We start from the raw sequence: 21,736 nt of genomic DNA, 5'->3' as shown, positions 1-21,736 counted from the left end.
TTGGGGTGCAGGTGTCATTTTGAAGTAGGTTTCCTTCTGGATATATGCCCAGGAGCGGGATTCCTGGGTCATATGGTAAGTCTATTCCTAGTCTTTTGAGGAATCTCCATACTGTTTTCTACAGTGGCTGCACCAAACTGCATTCCCACCAGCAGTGTAGGAGGGTTCCCTTTTCTCCACAGCCTCTCCAGCATTTGTCATTTGTAGATTTTTGAATGATGGCCATTCTGACTGGTGTGAAGGGATACCTCATTGTAGTTTTGATTTGCATTTCTCTGATAATTAGTGAAATTGAGCATTTTTACATGTACCTATTGATCATTTGTATGTCTTCCTTGGAGAATTGCTTGTTTAGGTCTTCTGCCCATTTTTGGACTGGGTTGTTTGTTTTTTTCTTAAGTTGTATGAGTTGCTTATATATTCTGGAGATTAAGCCTTTGTCAGTTTCATTTGCAAAAATTTTCTCCCATTCCATAGGTTGTCTTTTTGTTTTACTTATGGTTTCCTTTGTTGTGCAGAAGCTTATAAGTTTAATTAGGTCCCATTTGTTTATTCTTGCTTTTATTTCTATTTCTTGGGTAGACTGCCCTAGGAGAACATTTTTCAGATGTATGTGAGATTATGTTTTGCCTATATTTTCTTCTAGGAGGTTTATTGTATTTTGTCTTATGTTTAAGTCTTTGATCCATTTTGAGTTTATTTTTGTGTCTGGTGTAAGGGAGTGCTCTAGCTTCATTGTTTTACATGCTGCTGTCCAGCTTTCCCAACACCATTTGCTGAAGAGATTGTCTTTATTCCATTGTATATTCTTGCCTCCTTTGTCAAAGATTAGTTGACCAAAAGTTTGTGGGTTCATTTCTGGGCTCTCTGTTCTGTTCCATTGGTCCACATGTCTGTTTTTGTACCAACACCATGCTGTCTTGATGACTGCAGCTCTGTAGTATTGTCTGAAGTCTGGGAGAGTTATTCCTCCAGCCTCTTTCTTTCTCTTCAGTAATGCTTTGGGAATTCTAGGTCTTTGATGGTTCCATATAAATTTTGTTATGACTTGTTCTAGTTCTGTGAAATATGTCCTGGGTAATTTGATAGGGATTGCATAAAATCTGTAGATTGCCTTTGGCAGTGTGACCATTTTAACAATATTGATTCTTCCAATCCAGGAGCATGGGATATCTTTCCATTTTTTTAAGTCTTCTTTAATTTCCTTCATTAATGGTTTATAGTTTTCCATGTATAAGTCTTTCACCTCCTTGGTAGATTTACTCCTAAGTATTTTATTACTTTGCATGCTATTTTAAAGGGGATTGTTTCTTTACTTTCTTTTTCTGTTGATTCATCATTAGTGTAAAGACATGCAACTGATTTTTGAATGTTAATCTTGTAACCGGCTACCTTGCTAAATTCTTCGATTAGTTCTAGCAGTTTTTGTGTGGACCTTTTAGGGTTTTCTATATATAGTATCATGTCATCTGCATATAGTGACACTTTCACCTCTTCTTTTCTAATTTGGATCCCTTTCATTTCTCTCTTTTGCTTGATTGCTGTGGCTAGGGCTTCCAAGACTATTTTGAATAGGACTGGTGATAGTGGGCATCCTTGTCTTGTCCCAGATTTTAGAGGGAAGCTTTTGAGTTTTTCACCGTTGAGTACTATGCTGGCTGTAGGTTTTAAAGGATTACTGGTTAACGAAGAAAACCAGGCATCTCAAGTTAAAGAATTTAGTGCTTTTCTATGTATGGGAGGAAGCAAACATTTGGGCTCACTGAATTCATTCCTTTGACAAGCACATAGCTATCTAGGGCCAGTATCCTGTCCTTTCTTATTCTGAGTCCCCTCAGGGTGCACCATTGTGAGAGGCTTTAGAGGCCGGGCTGCAGGCTTGTCTTCACTGTGGGGTGGCGGCAGCTGCTGATGACTTGATGGCTTCAGCGTTCTTTGTTTACCTATATGGTTTGCAGTATTTTTCCTTCACACCTTTAAATTTTTGTCCTTCCCCAAAGATAGTAAGATACTAAAGGACTCATTCTATAGTGCATATTTCAAACCAAACCACTTCATTTCAAATGAAAATGAATTTCTTTCTTGAAAAACACTGAAAAAAAAATCCCTTTTGGAAATTTCTGAATTTGTGAGTGGACAGAACACATGGCCTCACGCTCAAGGCTCACATTCCATTTCCCTTTCTTTGCGGGATTTTTCACTTCAGCCTTTCCTCAAACTCAGTCATGCTGTATCAGGAGGAGGACTAATTCTACCAACAGCCTCTGAGGTTTGCATGGTCACAAGGGTAACAGTTTTATATGAATTTTTTTTCCTTTTTGAGAAAACTTTTAGATTGAGCAGAGCAAAGCTTTGAAGTTATATGCATCACTTTATCTTCTGATCACTTCATATTCATTTATCTACCAGAGAAAAACCTTCCAGGTCCTGTCAACTGCTGGTGAGGCACCAAAAATCAAACAGTGGCCCTTTTTTTTTTTTCCTACAGTAAGATTTTCCAGAGTCCTTAGGCAGGATAATCAGTATAGCATGACTACAGGCAAATATTCCTTGAAAATGAATCCAGTCTTTCACAAGTTTTATTTTTCAGCCACATTTCTGGCATTTAACAAATACTGAAAAGGAAATATCACACAAAAGTTGAGAAGACACCTGAGTTATAATCAGGATATGTCTATTGTCAGAAACCCTCTGGTGGGACAAAAGTTTTGTCAATTTTACTAAACTGCTTTTTAAAAAGTTGGAAATCATATGTAGTGGAAATCACTACTGCAGAACAGAAAAAAGAAAAAAGAAAAAGAAATGATGATAGTTTAAGAGACCTCTGGGACAACATCAAGGTGTTAATTTATTCGCATTATAGGGGTCCCAGGAGGAGGAGAGAGAGAGAAAGGGCCTGAGAAAATATCTGAAGAGATGATAGCTAAAAACTTCCCTAACTCGGGAAAGGAAACAGTTACCCAAGTTCTGGAAACACAGAGATTCTTGTACAAGATCAACACTAAGAGTAACACACCTAGAAATATTACAATTAAAATGTCAAAAATCAAAGATAAGGAGAGAATATTAAAAGCAACAAGGGAAAAGCGACAAATAACATAGAAGGGAACTCCCATAAAACTGTCAGCTGATTTCTTAGCAGAAACTCGAGAGTCCAGAAGGGAGTGGCACAATCTATTCAAAGTGATGAAAGGGAAAAAAACCAACAACCAAGAATACTCATTCAAATTTGATGGAGAAATCAAAAGCTTTACAGACAGGCGAAGGCTAAAAGAATTTAGCACCACCAAACCTGTTTTACAACAACTGCTAAAGGAACTTCTCTAGGCAGAAAAGGCCACAACTAGAAACAAGAAAACTGCGAAATGGAAAAGCCCACCGGTAAAGGCAAACATACAGTAAACGTAGGACGGCATCCACACACAAGCTAGGAGGAAGGTCAAAAGACAGGAGTAGTGAAGTCATCTGTATCTACAACAAGCAACTAACGGATACACAAAACAATTAGATATAAAATATGATGTCAAATTCACGAAGGGAGGAGAGTCCAAATGCAGGATGTTTAAAATGCATTTGAAATTAAGAGCTCAGTCACTTAAAGCAATCATATATAATAATAATAATAATAATAATAATTATTATTATTATTATTATTATTATCTATCTAGAGTGCTATATCAAAACCTTTTGGTAACTGCAAACCAAAAGTCTATAATATACACACAAAAAAGAAAAAGGAATCCAAGCTTAATACTAAAGATAGTTACAAGATCACAAGAAGAGAACAAAAGAAGAAAAGGAAAAGGTTGGACATCATATGGGGAAGTCCTTCCAGTTCAAGAATTGCACTGATAGCCCCATCAGGAGGAGAAGGAGTCAATAAGATCTTGGCTGCACAGCAGATAAATCTAGAGGAATCTTTTGCAGAAGGGAAAGTCAGCTGAGTGGAGAACAGAGGCCTCGTTTCCAAAAGCTGCAGTAACACTCCTGATGTGGCATGCCTCTGCCCGAGAGCCTTCCAGACGGGCCTTCCCAGCACAGGAGGGAGCCTGAGACAGGTGTTTGTGTGGATGGGTGACTCCAGTTCAGAACGGTTTTCCTTGCTCTCCTGACTTTCCCCTGCTCTTGTTCTCTTAGCTCGCTGCTGTCCAAGATTCTTCTCCTGTAGAAGCATCTGTATAAGATTTTTCTCCTATTGATGTTAGTAGTGTTGGTCCTTCACATGGTTTGAGGTATCAAACATCTTCAGATGGCCTTTCAAGCTCTTCTTCCCCATCTCCTACACTCTGAATTCACAACCGACCCAACTAGCAAAAGAAAATAATTAACCACCCTCTGCCCAATGATCCACACAGAAGGCTACACCTGCTTCCCCACTTTTTCTTCCAGCTACCTGCCAAACCTCTCTATGACCTAAGGGAAAGGTAGAAAGGATGGTCAGTCAGGTCAACTGGAGTGACTGACTAAACCTGAACCCTGGTCCGTCTCGATTGTACAAAGGATCCTAACAAACCCTGTGACTGGGTCACCCTTCAGGGGGCATTCTCAGGTAAGGGAGGGCACCTTGGGGGCACTTCCTCCAGAAAACTGAGAAGTAGTCAAAGGAGAGTGAACTAGTGAAAGGAAAATAATTCTCTGCATACACAGTATTTTGAACTGTATCCCTGTGTGATATTGGCGTCAACTTTCTCTTCTCTCCTTTACACAAGTTTTTGTTTATTCCAAGGAGGAGTTTCTCTATGTAACCCACGGAAAGCAGTTTTCCTGGTCTTATCTTTCATGGTGCGCACTCACTGGATTCAACATTTCCTTGCCAGAGCTGTGACTCTTCCAAGCCAGGGTCTATTCGGCCCCTCTGCTGATTGCCAATCACATTTCTAGAAAATGGCCCTGCCAGCTTAACTGAGTCAAGCTACACCAAAGATCACATCTCTTGTCAAGCTGTCATCAGTGGAGCAAAATTTTTGGCCAATTTGAATAAAGCTTTGCTTTAAAAAAGTTTAGAAACTACACGAGAAATTTTTAAAAAATTCAAGTTACCATTCACCACTTTTACAGAAGAAGAAAAAGGATTCTAAAATTTCTCCAAGATGTATTTTGGACCCGAGTCACTAGTTACAGTAGCAGCTCTTAAGACCTTTCCCTCAGGTTCCTTAAGATGCTAAGATGACTAAGATGAGGATTCTTGTGGTCTGCTTGTATTAACAGCAAGGCATAAGCAACTCAGAGATTCCCAGATAATAATGATAAATAAGCATATATTATTGCTGTTATTGTCATGACAAATATTATTATTAAATGCATTTAGATTGGCAGATAATTATCAATTTTAAATTTGAAGGAGTAATAGTTCAAAACCTATTTCTAGAATGTCAACTATTAACAAGATCTTCTATATTAAATCAGTATATAGTTACATATATAATTTATAAAATACATACATTATATATATATTTTAAATATATATAAATTACATACAATTTATATATATATATAAATATATCTAAATTTACATATATCTAAATTTATGTCTTAACTGTGATTAGCATCTTATAAATACTGAGAGTTGAAGAGCTGGTAAACATATATCATCCTTGAAGACTTACCTTGAGGGCCAGGGTCTCCTGGTGGCCCAGGTAACCCATCCTTTCCTGGCGGACCAGGCCTCCCATGGGCCTGGGCAGCCAACATTGCTGCTGGTAGCTTGAGCTGGGACAGGAACACAGCCATCCTCTCTACATTGATGAAAGGGGAAAACAACACATCATGTTACAGAGACACTTTTTATGTCAAAAGTTTTCAAGTATTTTTTACAGGAAATTCAACCAAAGAAGTTATTTGGTTTTCAATTCAGTCATATCTAGTTTACCAACCAGTCGAGATTTTTTTTTTTGACTATTCAAATAAAACAGACTGTACAAAGTTGTTTGAATATGGATACAGACCAGTCCTTTTGAGAACTTCCAGGGCTCCAGAGATGTAGCCAATCTAAGGGACAACATCCTAGCACCTAATTAACTTCTGGTCATGACTTGTGAAGAGAATTTAGGTTCACATGAACAAATGGTTGTAATAATCAATTGAAGCCAGTTTCCAGCAATGTTGTGAATGTGTGTGTGGTGATTTAAAATAAGTTCACAAAGTCTTTAACACTCCCTTACAAATGGAATTAGGAAGAGCCTCCTTCCCCTATTCTTGAGTGTGGGCTGGACTTCCTTTTCACTTCTAACAAACAGAAGAAAGGCAGGATTGAGTGTGCCAGTATGGAGACTGAGTCATGAAAGGCTCATGGCTTCCTGGTGGTTTCTCTTTTACGTTCTTACTCTGGGGGAAGCCAGCTGCCATGTAGTGAGGACCCTCTGGCAGTCCCATGGAGAGACCCACATGGTGATGAACTGGAGCCACCTGCCAATAGCCAAGTGAGTGAAACTGGGAGTGGATCTTCTGGCCCCAGTTGAGCCCTCGGATGAGTTCAGCTCTGGCCGACATCCTGAATGAGACTTCATGACAGGCTCTGAGCCGGAACCACATCACTAAGCAACCCTTTCAGTCCCTGAGCAGCAGCAAATACATAATAACAAATGCTGCTGTTTTAAGCCACTAAAGTTTTGAGATACTGTCTTCTGCAGCAAGAAATAACTCACATAGTATGTGGCACTTTGTATCCTTGAACAAAATTGCATTATTGATAGAGAGGTTTATTTATTGAGAAGATGATCATTGGCTTCATATTCCCTATGATTTCACTGCACTGTTAAATTCTACACTGGACTAGTATTTTACTTTGTCAAAAATTAACTTATGCTTCTAAAGCAAATGTTTTGGGAACTATATTCAATACCTTATAATAGCCTACAATGAAAAAGAATATGAAAATCCATATGTGTGTATATATATATATATGTATATATATATATATATATGTATAACTGAATCACTTTGTGGTACACAAATTAAAAATTAAATACTATAAAAAATTAAATACTATAAAAATAAAATACCCTATTATAACCCTCAATATTATTCATTTTTTTTCTGGTTTGATTTTTAGTTCCAGTTAGTTCCATTATTCAGCCAAGGTTTTAGTAGGAAGGACGTCTCCTTTAGCCAAAGGAACGCATGCAGTATTGGTGTAGACTCATGGTCCCATGGAATTCCAATGGCAGAGTGAAGACAGCAAAAAAAAAAAAAAAGAACAAAACAAAACAAAAACGCTATACATTTCTGTGAACCTCAGGAAAACATTGAAACTAAGAAGATGCAAGTTACAGGAAGTTGACAAATTATCCAGAACATTTAAAACTCTTCTGTCAGTGTTGAGTGCTGTGAGCTTAAACAACTGAATATGCCCTAAATCTGCAATGCTGCCTTCTCAAGGTCACGTTACTGTCATCTGCCCTTGTTCGTCCGCCAGATTGCTTGGAGCCCAGCGCTGTTCATCTGGGTCCTATAGAAAGAGGCCAGGACGGGCATGGAGGGCTGTGCAAAGGTGCTTCCTCAGGGTGAGCCCGGTTGTTGGGCTGGGAGGGTATACTTACAGGAGACATACAAATGTCAATACTTAGAGACTTATTAAAAAGTCAACAAAAGTGTCAATACATCGTAGAAGACTGATACATTAATAACTCATAACATTTAAAGGATTTGGAAAATGAGGAACTTCATAAAATGTAAATGTGAAAATATAAAACAGAATTTTTCACTCTAAAATTCCTAAATAAGACATATTACTCACTAAATTAAACATTCTCTGTAAGCAGGGCCTTGTATTGGCCAATTAATGCTTTCTGCTTTAAGCGCTCTTGTCCAGAAATCATGGGGAGAGCCTGAGAGAGATGATGACTTCAGTAAGAACTATTATCCATATTTTTATAAGATTATCTGCTGATAAGCTTTATTTTAATAACTAGAAATTTGTTTTATAATTATTCTCAGGATTACATTTTTAAAATAATCAACTTCAGGGTTACAATTGTTATTATAGAATTCTTGGTTATTATTAATCCCACATAAGACCATTGTTCAGTTAAATTTCACCTCAAAAGCATATTCGATAATTTACCACTATGTGGAACTAATTTTGGTAAAATCATTAACACAATTTCATCCGGCATCCATGATAAATACAATCTATCATTGGATTCTGTATTTTTTAATTTTATTTTTTATTGAAGGGTAGTTGATTTACAATGTTAGTTTCAGGTGTACAGCAAAGTGATTCAGTTATACAAATACACACATACATATATATACATTTTCAGATTCTTTTCCATTATAGCTTATTAAAGAAATTGAATATGGTTCAATTTGCTTGGTTTGTTTATATTTTGTATAGCTCATTTTTAACTAATCTAATATATACATAACTAGATTTAAAATAGAAAACTGGAGGGAGGCATCTCCTTTTTGCTGTGACAGAAAAAAAGTAACGACACGTTTTTCTTTTCACATACTTTCTGTAAAAAGCAAATTCAAATGTTTTCATTTGCAAAACTAATTTTTCAAAGATACAGCTAGAGTTGATGTGAAAAAATCAGCATAGGTTTGGGGCAGATAAATCTTCCAGAAAAATGTTCTACTGATGAAATTGTGTTTATTTTGCAAATAAGGACTAAATGACAGTAACATTGTAGAGTCTGGCTGCCAGTTAGAAAATACGAAAGCCAAATCATGCAGACCCTGTAGGGTTATCTCAATCTTCTCCAGTTTTTTTTTTTTTTTTTCACTCAGTTTAGTTTATTTAGTTGAACTTCAAAGACACATTTCACTCAGATACGTATGTTTTACAAATTTTTGATAGAGAGTAAATTATTCCTGACTAAAACCTGTTTTGCAATGGGCTTTCAATAAAAATTTTGCTTAAAAATGTAGTCCCATATATTATTTAAGAAATAAAACAAAAATTCTTTTCAAATAAAATTATTAAGGGAAAAGCCCCAACAAATGTGGAGCAGTAGCTGGAATTGCCAAAAGAGCAATCACCCTATACTCACACCCTCAAATCACAAAGCAAGCAGAGCAGAAAAATTACTACACCTACAGGACCAGAATCTCTGGTGTGGGTTGATTGACAGCGATGATGGTGACCAATGAGGATCTGACGAGTCATCCCTAACAATGACATTAAGTCGCTGGCTTTCCTGCAAAACTTGCCATCTGACTATTCACCTGGGACAGGCTTGGCTGATGTTAATACATTTGTTTCCAGTAACAACAGATAAAACAAATTTGCAATTAATATATATACTTCTGCAAATCATCACATTGAATAGAAGTATATCTTTATTATATTACATTGTAAACTGGGTGTTTTATAAACAAATATGAAATCCAATGATCAGTTGAATCCAATTGAATCCAATGACAGTTTGAAACTGCATATTATTTGCTATTTTTCACTTAAAAGATAGATATATATTTCAGTACATTTTCCCTTAATTCGGGACCTATTCCTTTGAATACCTTCAACGTCTAAACATAAATATTCACAGTACTAATTTGTCCTCTCTAACACATGGGTTGAATTTATAAGTAATTTGCTTTGGGTGCTTTTAAATATTTTTAGTAAAACAGAAAATTCCTTTAAATAATGACTTCTGGCTGTAAATTATTTAGCTTTAAGATACACTCAGAAATAGTTATTTAGCATAAGGGTGATTACTTCCTCTGAATCCTACTCCATGGTCCATAATTTAAAATAGTAAGTTTCTGAGCCACTAAATAAATTGTAAAGACCTGTATTCTTAATTGCTTTTCCTCTGTTTTCAGGGATCTTTGGTCCATTAAACTGTTTTTTGGCTGTGCTTTCTAATGAGGCAGGAAATTGAAGAGTTCAGGCAGGAGCTTGCATAGACCAAACACACATATTCTGTCTGTCCAGGCAAACCCATAGCAGTCGTAACAAATGAGACCAATGGCTTGCCTTCCTTGGAGAAAGGGCTCATTAACATAATGCAGACATTAATATTAATGTGATGGGAAAGTACATGATACGGAGAAGGAAGGGGCATTCAGATGTCATCTGGCCTATGTCTACCTTCTTTTTCACAGGTAGAATGTGTAAATATTTTCAAAGAGAGAAATCTCTCTTTTTCTCCTATTGCCCATTCAAATGTTCGATCACCCATTTTCTTGGTACAGCTTCAACTTATTTTCTTTTGTTAGCCCATTGTGGAAACAGAGGGTAGTTAATGAGCATTTCTCTTGGGAAATCAGTCCTATACTTGATCGTATGGTTACCGCTTAGGCTTCAGGTTAAATAACTTTTCCTCATAGCCTTGGTAAATCTGTTTCGTAAATCACCTTTTGGTTCCACTCTTCCAGGGCTTCTCCATAATCTTTTTTTTCCCCTTTTAAAAAATTATTTTTTATTGAAGTGTAGTCAATTTACAATGTTAGTTTCAGGTGTACAGCAAAGAGACTGTTATACATATAGATACATACATAGGTTAGGCAGTCAGATAGAAATGAGCACTGGGCATGGGGAGAGGAGGAGGAAGGAGCAACCCAGAAAATAACAGTACATCTGCACTCAGGATAAGGGGCTCCAAAAACTTTCACTTTCTCTAAATGAGGGCCAGCAAAGAAGCCAGCCCCAATGCTGCTGTGGCTGTGTGGTAGAGAGGAGGAGCCGGCTTAACCTGACCCAATGCTCATTACAATGTAATTAACATTGCAGTTTGAGCCCCCTCCCACAGGTTTCTCTGTGTGCATCATGGGTAAGAACATGCGCAAAAGGGATGGGTGTGCCTGAGCACAAGGAACTGAGCTGCAAATCAATCAATCACAAAACCCTGCCTAAGCCAGGACAGAAGACAAAAGAAACAAAGGAGCTGCACCGTTTTTTCCTCTCTTGGGTTGGCCCGCCCCCAGTCCTCAGCAGTGTACCATATTTTACTACCTTTTTACTTTACTAATAAAATCTTCTGTTTATATTATGCTTTCTGTCTCTTACTAAAAATTCATTTTTTTTCGGGTGACTAAGAACCGAGGTAACTTTTGTTCCCCTCTTCCCGGTAGCAAACACACACACATATATTTTCAGTTTCTTTTCCATTATGGATCATTACAAGAAATTGAATATAGTTCCCTGTGCTATACAGCAGGTCCTTGTTGTTTATCTATTCTATATACAGTAATTTGTCTCTGTTAATCCCAAATCCTAATCCCTCTCCTTGCTTCCGCCCCCCGCCACCCAGTAACCACCGTTTATTTTCATTATTTGTGAGTCTATTTTTGGTTTCCATACAACTCTCAAATATGGAAACCAAGTTTAGATACAGTTACTTCCTAATGGGCAAAAATATCAGAAGAGTAATTTCCTTTCATATCTTAAAAATTATTTTCTAATTTCATTTTCACCATTAATTCCACAGCATCATTTGGTGGCTTCATATTCATTTTGTGGTTCATTGTGACTTAAGGGTTGTTGCTGCTATGTTTAACTCCAGCCCAATCCTTAGCCACCTTCATAAGCATGTTGCTTTGAAATGTTATCATGAGTAAAATAAAGATGGTAGATTGAACACATGTATCTGTTTTAACTCTTTCCTGAATCCCCACGAAATAACAGTAAGCTATTTTCAAGGGCATAGAACCCAATTTATCCCTTCGAGATGTACAAATACTAACTACTATATATAAAATAGATAAAAAACAAATGATAGCACAGGGAACTACATTCAATATACTGCAGTAACCTATAATGAAAAAGAATATGGAAACAAATATATGTATGTATATGTATGACTGAAACATTGTGCTGTACACCAGAAATGGACACATTGTAACTGACTATACTTCAATTAAAAAAAAAAAAACAAACAAAGGCATAAAACCCCAAGAATGGGAGCATATGAAAGGAGACACCATAAAACTTTGGAAGCTGAGAACCAGATGGTGGAGAGATGGATGACTTAGCAGGCTCAAGAAAACCAAATCTTTACATCAGAAGCTGAGAAGCCAAATCCTTAAAAGGTTCAGGAGGGAGCCACACAAGTTACACCTGGAAGTGAGGGTGACGGAGGAGAACTAGGATTAGGGAGGTTGGTTGAAGAAATGGTCTTAGAAATCTTTTTCTCTACTCTGTCAGCTGGGTGGTTGTCCCTCCCCAATCTCAGCAAAAGGTTGGGATTTTTTTTTTTTTATTATCATAAATAGGTAAACAGATCATCTCTGCACTGGAGACCCCAGACTGCATTAAGACTCAGACTTCCCGACTGAATCCCTGGGCAAGAAATAGCTGTGGCCACTCTTGGTCTGTGGTGCCAGCCCAGTCTTCCTTCTTCACTCCCCACATGCTGGAAGCCAGGCAGGAAACACAAGTGTTCCCTTTGGGGAGTCTGACTGAAATAAGAGGGAAGACTTAAAGACTGCGAAGTTGAGGGTTCCTAAGTTTAAAAAAAGAAAAGCTAGACTACCCTACAGTAAGGCTCATGGTTGACAAGTCCACTGTCCACTCCTAACTTTCCATCAGTGTTTTAGAACCCATGCTTTTGTATGAGCAGACAACCAAGGATTATTTATGGGCACTGAGGAAGCTCTATACGCTGAATGATAGACCCAAACAAAGACAGAGAAGCAGCCTGGAAGAAATAGAGATGATTTCTTGATTTCTATAATGTGGAAAATATTTTTTAAGACTATATCTCCAATTATATGTATCTATAAGATGATGTGTGTGCAAATATGTATATACAAATGCATATATAAATTAATATCTGCAGGAGATGTTGCAGTCTTGAAATAAGAGGACAGGATAAACAACAAGTTTCTACTGTATAGCACAAGGAACTATATTCACTATCTTGTATACCCATAATGAAAAAGAATATGGAAAGGGATATATGCATGTATATGTATGACTGAAATATGATGCTGGTGTACACCAGAAATTGACACAACACTGTAAACTGACTAGACTTCAGTAAAAACAAAGCATCATGCTGCATGAAATTCATCCTCGAAAGGTTACACTCCATCTGATTTCATGCAGGTGACATTCTCAAAAAGACAAAACGATGGTGACAGAGAACAGATCAGTGGCTGCCCAGGAGTGGGGATGGGGAGACGAGACTGTGAAATAGAGTCGGGGGAGTTTCCCTCAGTGATGCATAGGACTGTCCTATACCCTGATGTGGCCATTGTTGTACAAACATATGCATGTGTTAACATTCATAGAAACAGACATGAAAGGGAAAAAGTCAATTTTATAGTCTGGAAGTTTAAAAATAAAATGTAAACACAAAAAGAAAAAGTGAACAGGATAATACATATTCATACACATTCACATATTTGTGGATGAAATGATGAATGAAAAATGGAGGAAGCCTAGGGAAAGGGGCTTTCCTGGACACTGCAAATCTGGACGCAGAAACATTGTCCGGGGACACAGGTCTAACTTTCCTTTCTTTCCACAGTGGCAGGTGTGACTTTGTTGCTTTCAAGTTTGTCTTAAGAGCCAAGAGAGCCAGATGTTTGTCCACATACCTGCCTAGGTTGGTGAATTCTTCCTGCAGGGTGATGTAAATCCCCAAATACAATAGGGTGGCGTCAGAGCGAGAATTAAGCTTCTCAGATCTGGCAAGAGTCTCATTCGTATGGGCAACGTCCCTGACAGCTGCAAAGCCCTCATAAAATGAAAGGAAGCTAAGCTTGGACACATAACATCCGTCCCTTCTCTGTGTGGCCACCTTGTGTGCAAAAGGATCTGCCCTCCTGGCCAATCCAATCAGGAATTTAACCTAATTTTAAATTGAGGGTCTGTGCATTGTGATGAAACCGGAAACCTAGAGTTGGGATTGGTGGAGAGCCACCTGCTTCCACCATGGTTGGGTTTGGGATGGGGCATCAGAATGTTGAAAGAAGGCTTGATGGCCTGGGGGACAGTCCAAAATGTGAGATCTGTGGGGGTTGGAGTCACCTCAAAGGGAGCTGGGAAACTCCACGAGGAGAGCCTGAGGTTTAGGTCTTGGTCTAGGGTTTTACTACTGTCTGGATATCTGGAATGATGATGTGAGGGAGCAGGACCCCCCACCCCTGAGCCCCACTGACAGTCCCTGGCTTGCTGAACAGGGAGACACTCTGCCGAGGCTGTAGACGTGCGGGGCTGAGTGGAGCAGAGATGAGGACTGGCTGTGAAGCTCTCTCGTGAAATGGCTAAGCAAGAGAGGGGTAGAAGGATGCTGCTTAACTGTAGCATTTACTGGTAACTGTTTTAACATGTGAAAATTAATCTTTGCTTTTAAAGCTTTCTGAAAAGGCAGTCTGTGACCTTGGAGCGCTATGATTTGTGAAAATGGAGGATTTCTTTTTTCTCTTTTATAAATGGTGTTTAGAAGCCACGGAAAAGGTGACTTCGAAGTGGAAGATTAAATGGACTGAATTGAAATAATTTTGGGGCAAATTCAAGTGCTAAGGAACTAAGTTCTTGCGGGGACTGGTGGGTATAGCTCAGTGGTAGTGCGCCTGCTGGGCACACACGAGGTGCTGGGTTCAATCCCCAATACCTCTATTGAAAAAAAAAAGAACTAAATTCTTGGTTCTAGGTATAATTTTGTTGAAAAGAAGAGTTTTCTATACTTGTGGCAACAGAGATAAAAAGAGGGGGTATTACAGCTGGAGTCTCGGAGTCTGGAAGTCTCAGGGAAAAATTTCCTTTGGGGCCCCTTTAGAACCATGTCTTGAAGCCAAGACATCTGTTAGCTTCTGAAGATACTGACCACTCACAGATGGGGAGCAGCCCACCCCCCCTGCCCTCCCTCCTCAGGAGTCACCTCGGAGTGGCCTGGGCTGGGCGGCACGGAGCCTCCTCAGGCAGAGGTGGCCTGTCTCTTCCATCACAGGCCCTCAGGGTCCCCACCTTCATCCAGTGTCCACTGGACTTGGAACACAAATACCTCCCACATCTCCACACATCATATTTTTCTGAGAGTGTTTGAGTATATTTTCTGACCTTATTAACCAGCCTTTAAAAAGTTAGACTAATTAACTACTGAACTATTTACTATATGTTATCTAAATTCTTGTAAGAAATTGAAGTTCAACGTTAAATTTGTCTGAGGAGGTGGGTGTAGCTCGGTGGTAGAGTGCGTGCCCAGTACACATGAGGTCCTGGGTTCGATCTCCTGTACCTCCATTTTTTCAAAAAAAGAGCTGAAGAGTAAAGGAGAATTTTAGATTGCAATCCAGAAACATGAATTTGCTGGATTTCCCTTTTCACAGTTGTGGGCTACTAAAGACGCAGATGCTAATCCCAAACCCCAGTGTGGGGCTGGCAGATACAAAGTACTATGTATAGAACAGATAAACACCAAGGTCCTACTGTGTAGCACAGGGAACTCGGTTCAATACCTTATAATGGCCTATAATGAAAAAGAATATATATGTATAACTAAATCATGTGCTGTACACCCAAAACTAATACAACATTGTAAATCAACTAAACTTCAATTTAAAAAATGGGGAAAAAAGAGAAATGTCTGAATTTAACAAAAAATAAGGATGCAGATGCTCCCTGAGGTGTCCAGGCTCCTGTGCCTGGGGGCTGGCTTCACAGACACCCCGCCTGTGCAGTCATGGAGCCCCCAGGCTCAGAAGGGCCCAGTGCTCGGTCTGATGTTCTGTTGCGCCTGTCTTATAATTCCTAATAATTTTTGAACCAGGGCACTTCCATTTTCATTTTGCACTGAGTCCTGCAAATTAGCCAGTCCTGCCTCTGCATCTATATATTTCCGTGTTTCCCTGAGAGCTTACGATGCCTTTCTTTTTAAGACTGCTGATGCTCAAGGGATGCTTGTTGAGGGGAATGTTTGGATTGCAAACATTTAGAGCCAACTTCGTGATGCTTGATTCAAGAGTCAAAAAAAAAAAAATAGAAAGAAAAGGAGACTTAAATGTAAGGGCAACATTAAAATGACAAAGAGAAAACCGGTAGCTCAAAAAGAAAGACTGGATGACTGCATGAATACACTACCATGTCAGAGCAAGGTAAAGATACTTATTAGAGGTCAAGGTGAAGTGAAATGAACAGCATGAATTCATAACCATTGGAAAAACGTTTTTTTTCTATGTTGTCACTGAAGCAGTTAAAAGTCCCTGTGCTTCTCTATCTCCAGTGCTCATGTGAAGTAAGGTAATGGGCTCTTAAGCACTGAGATTTTGGTCTTTAATACTAATTATTGTTTAAAATAATCAGGGCTTCCTGGAGAGTAGCTAACTCCGTATTAGCAGTAGAAAGGCTTAAGATGAACTTGAGGAACTTGTAATCAAATTCCTTGCAAAATTCAACCATGTGTTTTTCGTTCAGCAAAGAAAGGATGCTTTGCCAAGGAAGCAGGAAGCATGAGTTGCTGTGGGTTTATTGTCTGAAGACAAATGATTCTCACTTTATTTGGCTCATGGTTGAAGGGCATGATCTTGATTTTAGCAAATCATTTGGCAAAATCACGTAATAGAGGAAGAAATGTAGAGTGGATTTTAAGACAAATATATTCTTTACCTGAAAAAGAATATATACATATAACTGAATCACTATGCTGTACACCTGAAACTAATACAACATTGTAAAGCAACTAAACTTCAATTTAAAAAAATGGGGAAAAAAGAGAAATGTCTGAATTTAAGAAAAAATAAAGATGCAGATGCTCCCTGAGGTCTCCAGGCTCCCGAATGAGGAGACGCAGTTACAGGGAGGCACGTTTAACTGAGTTTGAGGAAGCAGTTTTGACCAGAGCTGCTGCATCACAGCACCGGTCACCTCCTAAGATGACTGTTGTCCAACTACTTCTTGAGATGTTGCAGGAGGAATTCTATTCTCTACAGCGGGTGGGAGGGAGGAACCAGTGGAAAATTTAGAAATGTTTATTAAGCAAATCTAACCTTCAAAAATCCTCAGAACCTCTTGATTAATGTACTTCTTTATTTCTTCAAATGAAACCACATCAGCCTAAAGAAAAAGGAAAAAAAAAAAAGTCTGTTAATATAGTACCTAGCATGAGAATACAGAACAGAAATATTGGGTTGGTGTGTCTACTCAAAACCTGTTGAGATCCACTGATCAAGCAAAATACTTTTGGCAAATGGCTCTACGAGACAATAAATATCTCTTGTTTTGATCCAACGCTGGGAAGAAGCACATAATGACTTTGAAAGCTGTGGGCTGAGACCACAACCAGCGTATGACCGTGTTTCCTACTAAATGGACGGACATGATTTCATACAATTAGGAAAGACACTTTCCACTACTTCATTATCTGAAGTTACAGAATTTAAACCAGTGTTATGATGGTGTCACTCCCGACACATTTTAACTTCTGTCTAATCCCTGGACACTGGTGAAGTCAGTATCACTGACTTTACTGTGTATCTTTAAAGGAAGAAAACCTGGAAGAGGACTCCAGGTACGCTGAATTATTCTTTAAAATGTTTTATTCATGGGTAAAACGTGGTAAATTTCATCTCATAGTCAAGTTTATTTTGTAATTTACACATGGCAGGTATATTTGTATTAAGCATTTTTTTTTTTCACTTAATAGAAAATGTTATGGGATCTGGTAACGGGAAGTAGACAAATGATGTCAGTTGAATTTTTACTCCCTTGACAAGTAAATTGACATGAATTTGACAAAGGATCTAGCATTTACTATAGTAATGTTTTACTATAGTACCTGATATTTTAAAAAGGGAGCTATTATTTTTCACAATGGTTAGGATCTCAAAGTATTTTGTTCCTTTGTATTTGGTGATTACTATTTGAGAGTATATTGTGTGGCATTAAAGACAACCTGATGGGCTCTTGAAGTGATGACTTGTGTGGAACAGAATAGTTCCAAGAATGTCCTACTTTGGGGGGAGGATAGAGCTCAGTGGTAGAGTGCCATGCTTAGAATTCATGAGGTACTGGGTTCAATCCCCAGTCCCTCCATCAAAAAAAAAAAAAAAAAAAGATGCCCTATTTCAGTATTTTGTTTTCACTGTGTATGAGACAAGTGAATTAACGCATCTGATACCAGTTACTGACGCAGCACTGAGAGTTCAGTACACAGGCGTTATTCAAGGTGCGCGTAGAAGGGTGGGTAAAAATAAAGACTACTGTGAGAATGCCCAATTCGGCCCCATCTCTAGTCATAAACACATGGGCTTCCGTAACCACTCTCTGTCGACCCAGTTTCCACTTCAAAGCACCACTCAGGGCAGATGTGTTGTTCTGATATTCACCAGGATGGAGTTTGAACATGAAATAGAAACACGTGTTTTCTGTGTCTTGTAAGAAGACATTATAGAGAGTATTTAAGAGCATGGCTTTGGGGTCGGTCAGATCTGCATCAACCCCACTAAATAACAGTGACCATGGGCAGGACAACCCTCGTTTCTGCGTTTGTAAGCGTGGGATCGTCCCAGAGTCGTTGCGAGGGTCTAATGAGGGAACGTTTAGTGACACTTAGCAGAGGATGCTGGGTATAACTTGCTGCCCTTGTGGAGACCAGTTTAGGTTCATTTTATTTATTTTGAAAGGTTTACGACTGCTTTCATTGAAGAGGGACACATGGTCAATCCCAGCCAGGAGGTCCCGGAGCTCTCGGTACCACTTACCGGAGAGCCGGGCAGGCCTGGGTGGCCCGGAGGGCCTTGGTGCCCGGGGGGTCCCACGGAGCCCTTGTTTCCTGGGGGCCCCACAGGACCTATGGCCCCCTTCATGCCTTGAAGGCCTGGCTTCCCTCGTTCACCTTGTGGGCCTCTGTCTCCTGGAATTCCCTGATCACCCTGTTAAGGAAAAAAAAATAATAATAAAGAAGGATCTCTGCTGTGCAAAAGCTTGTAAGTTTAATTAGGTCCCATTTGTTTCTTTTTGCTTTTATTTCTATTGCCTGGGTAGACTGCCCCTGGAGAACACACAGCAGTACCGTTTACAATGACCCACAGATGGAAGCAAATGAAATGTCCATCAACAGACGACTGGATAAAGAAGTTGTGGTGCACATATATACTACTCAGCCACAAAAAAGAATGAACAAATGCCATGTGCAGCACCATGGATGGACCTGGAGATCACCATACTAAGTGAAATAAGTCAGAGAGAGAAAGGAAAATATCATGTGATATCACGTATATGTGGAATCTAAAAAAATGGCACAAATGAACTTATTTACAAAACAGAAACAGACTCACAGACACAGAAAACAAACTGATGGTTACTGGGGAGGGGAAGAGGGTGGGAAGGGATAAACTGGGAGTTCAAGATTTGCAGATACTAACTACTGTATATAAAACAGATAAACAACAAGTTTATACTGTAGAGCACAGGGAACTATATTCAATATCTTGTAGTAACCTATAATGAAAAAGAATATGAAAAGAAGTATATGTATGTATATGTATGACTGAAATATATATGAAATACACCAGAAATTGACACATTGTAAACCGACTGTATGTCAATAAAAAATCAAAAAATGTAACATGCACAATAGTAATATACATACCCGTTCTCCTTTGGGGCCTCTCTCTCCAGGTTTACCCATGATGCCCTGGAAAACACAGATCAGCACTAAAAATCACTGCTTACCAAGATTTCTCATCAATCTGCTTGATCAAGAATTCTGGCAGGTAATCTGGGGTGCAGTTTTGCATTAGGACACTAATGTTCAATGGTGTTTTCCATACCTGTGCACCTGGTAATCCATCTTTTCCATTTATTCCCTGTAAGACAAAACATGATCAATGTTTCAAATTCGGTGTTACCAGACATAGCTAAACACAGCACAAGGGTAAAGTTTCAAGGACTTTATCATATTCCCACTGAGATGTTGGTGAGGCAGAGCAGTGAAATGGAAAACAAAACAGACAGACTCAGCCCTGAGTTTAAATTCTGATTCTGTCACTGACAAGTTCCATTTCCTTCAGGCAATTGACTTAACCTTAATAGCGTCAGCTCCTTAACTTACAAAGTGAGGATAAAATAATGGCCTTAAAATGGAGGATTTGGTGAAATAATAGAAAATGCCCAGCTTACTATAAATAGTCAACAGGGTTATTTCCCCTGCTTATTCCATTAGGTACATTCTGAGCAACAGGGCGGCTCCCCCTGGTGCTGGGTGGCCCGTCTCTGGCATTTCCTTCTCCCTTCTAACAGTTTTTCTACCAAAGAGAGTCATTCTCAGTAAGTGGTCTCTGCTGCTTCTTGAGAAATTTCATAGCAAGGTCAGAACCTGACCCTACAATGAAATAAACCATCAGCCAGAGCACGATTGTTGTTTCGCAGTTGGCAAGCATGAAAGGACAGTGAGAAATCTGTAATCATGTTTTCTGAGAGTATTAGTGGTTTTTTAATGAGTAAACTGGAAGTTTCCAGAACTTTCTGAGGCAGTTCTGAAGGTGGGGATAAAGTCCAGCTCTGCTTGCAGATCTATAAGCCTGGGAAAGCCAGTGGCGGGGAGATGGGAGAAGGCTGGGGTCCAGTCAAATACCGAGAGCCCAACAGCAGGTGTGTTTCTGAGATAGGATCTGAAGAGGGAGCTCAAGGTGGGGACGATGGTTTCTTAGCCAGCAGGCAACTGGGAGGACCCGCTTCTCTGAGAAGCCCAGAAGACATTTACTGTGCTGGAGCGGAGTCAGCAAGGCTGGAACTGCGGACAAGTGCATGTGGTCACAGCTCCCAATGACACTGACACCTGTCGCAGCTGAGAGCCCAACCCCAGACCCCCACACTCCCGGGGACATCCTTGGAATTATCTACAGCACTCTAACTCAGATTGTGTTGCCTGAAGTGTCGGGTTCCAAGGGTCTATGACATCCATAAACACACGCAAAGAGATCAAGCTGGTTAAAGGGAGTGTGTGAAAGAAACAACTACGTCACTTGAATAAAAGAGGATAAATCCAGTGTAAAAATGTAATTCGTGTTTTTGGTAGTAGTATAAGAAAATAAATAAACCTACAATTTTTTTTTGTCCCTTGTCAATCGTCAAAGACTATCATGTGTGTTCTCTTTTCTCCATGAAGGTGTTACTAACTGGCTTTCCATGGCAGTGGGATGGGAAAGGGGCCCTGCTTTCAGAAATTTTTAGAAAAGCCTAAATGCATTTACCTTTCTCCCCCTCATCTCACTTATCTGGGAGAACCCTATGCTCCTTTCTAACCTAGCAGATGTAACCAATGTCCTGTCCACTGTCCACCTGCATCGGAGCAGCTGACTGGCTGAGGAACAGGTACCCTTGCTCACCTGTTCTCATCTACATGTATAAGAGCATCTCGCAGGCAGCCCTTCTGCATCACTGGGCCACCCTTCCACATTTCCTGATCTGACTCCTTCTTTTCAAAAGTACTCTTTCACATATTTTCCTGTCTTGTCAGACCTCCAGCATCACCACCCTGCTCCTCATGGTCAACAAATGACTTCACTTCTTTCACTGAGAAAATAACAGGAGATGACAAACTCCTCCACTAGGTCCACCCACCCGTGTGGGTTTGTACTCCGACGCCTGCCCCGCCCCTCCCTCCTGTGAAGAAGGATGCTCTGCCCTGTTCCTTGTTAGGGCCTTGTCGGTCTTCTCTCCTTACTCAACGTCCACTCTCGTATCTTCAGAACATCCCCTGTCCACTGGATCATTCCCATCAAGATGCTGGCATGCTGTGATCTCTCCCACTGATGACCTCCGCATTCCCAAAGCCAGCGGACAACTGTCAGCTCCCCTGCGACTTATCTGTATGTAGATCTCTCCTCTCTTAAAAACACACGT

The 21,736-nt window shown here is 39.5% G+C and overlaps 1 protein-coding gene across 1 annotated transcript in view; it reads right to left on the bottom strand.

Annotated features, from left to right (window-relative positions):
- COL19A1 (collagen type XIX alpha 1 chain) overlaps positions 1-21,736 on the bottom strand; it is a 325,408-nt gene that overhangs the window by 16,417 nt on the left and 287,255 nt on the right. The window contains exons 45-49 of the mRNA XM_010967573.3: positions 19,663-19,698; positions 19,482-19,526; positions 18,592-18,762; positions 16,879-16,945; positions 5,607-5,735 (exon numbers count right to left, since the gene is read on the bottom strand). Of these exons, the coding sequence (XP_010965875.2) occupies positions 5,607-5,735; positions 16,879-16,945; positions 18,592-18,762; positions 19,482-19,526; positions 19,663-19,698 (448 nt within the window). The remainder of the gene's footprint in view (positions 1-5,606; positions 5,736-16,878; positions 16,946-18,591; positions 18,763-19,481; positions 19,527-19,662; positions 19,699-21,736) is intronic.

Source organism: Camelus bactrianus, chromosome 8, assembly GCF_048773025.1.
Source record: "Camelus bactrianus isolate YW-2024 breed Bactrian camel chromosome 8, ASM4877302v1, whole genome shotgun sequence".
NCBI classification, from domain to species: domain Eukaryota; kingdom Metazoa; phylum Chordata; class Mammalia; order Artiodactyla; family Camelidae; genus Camelus; species Camelus bactrianus.
Note: the sequence above shows the minus strand (reverse complement) of the source record. Positions and strands in the feature narration are given on the sequence as shown.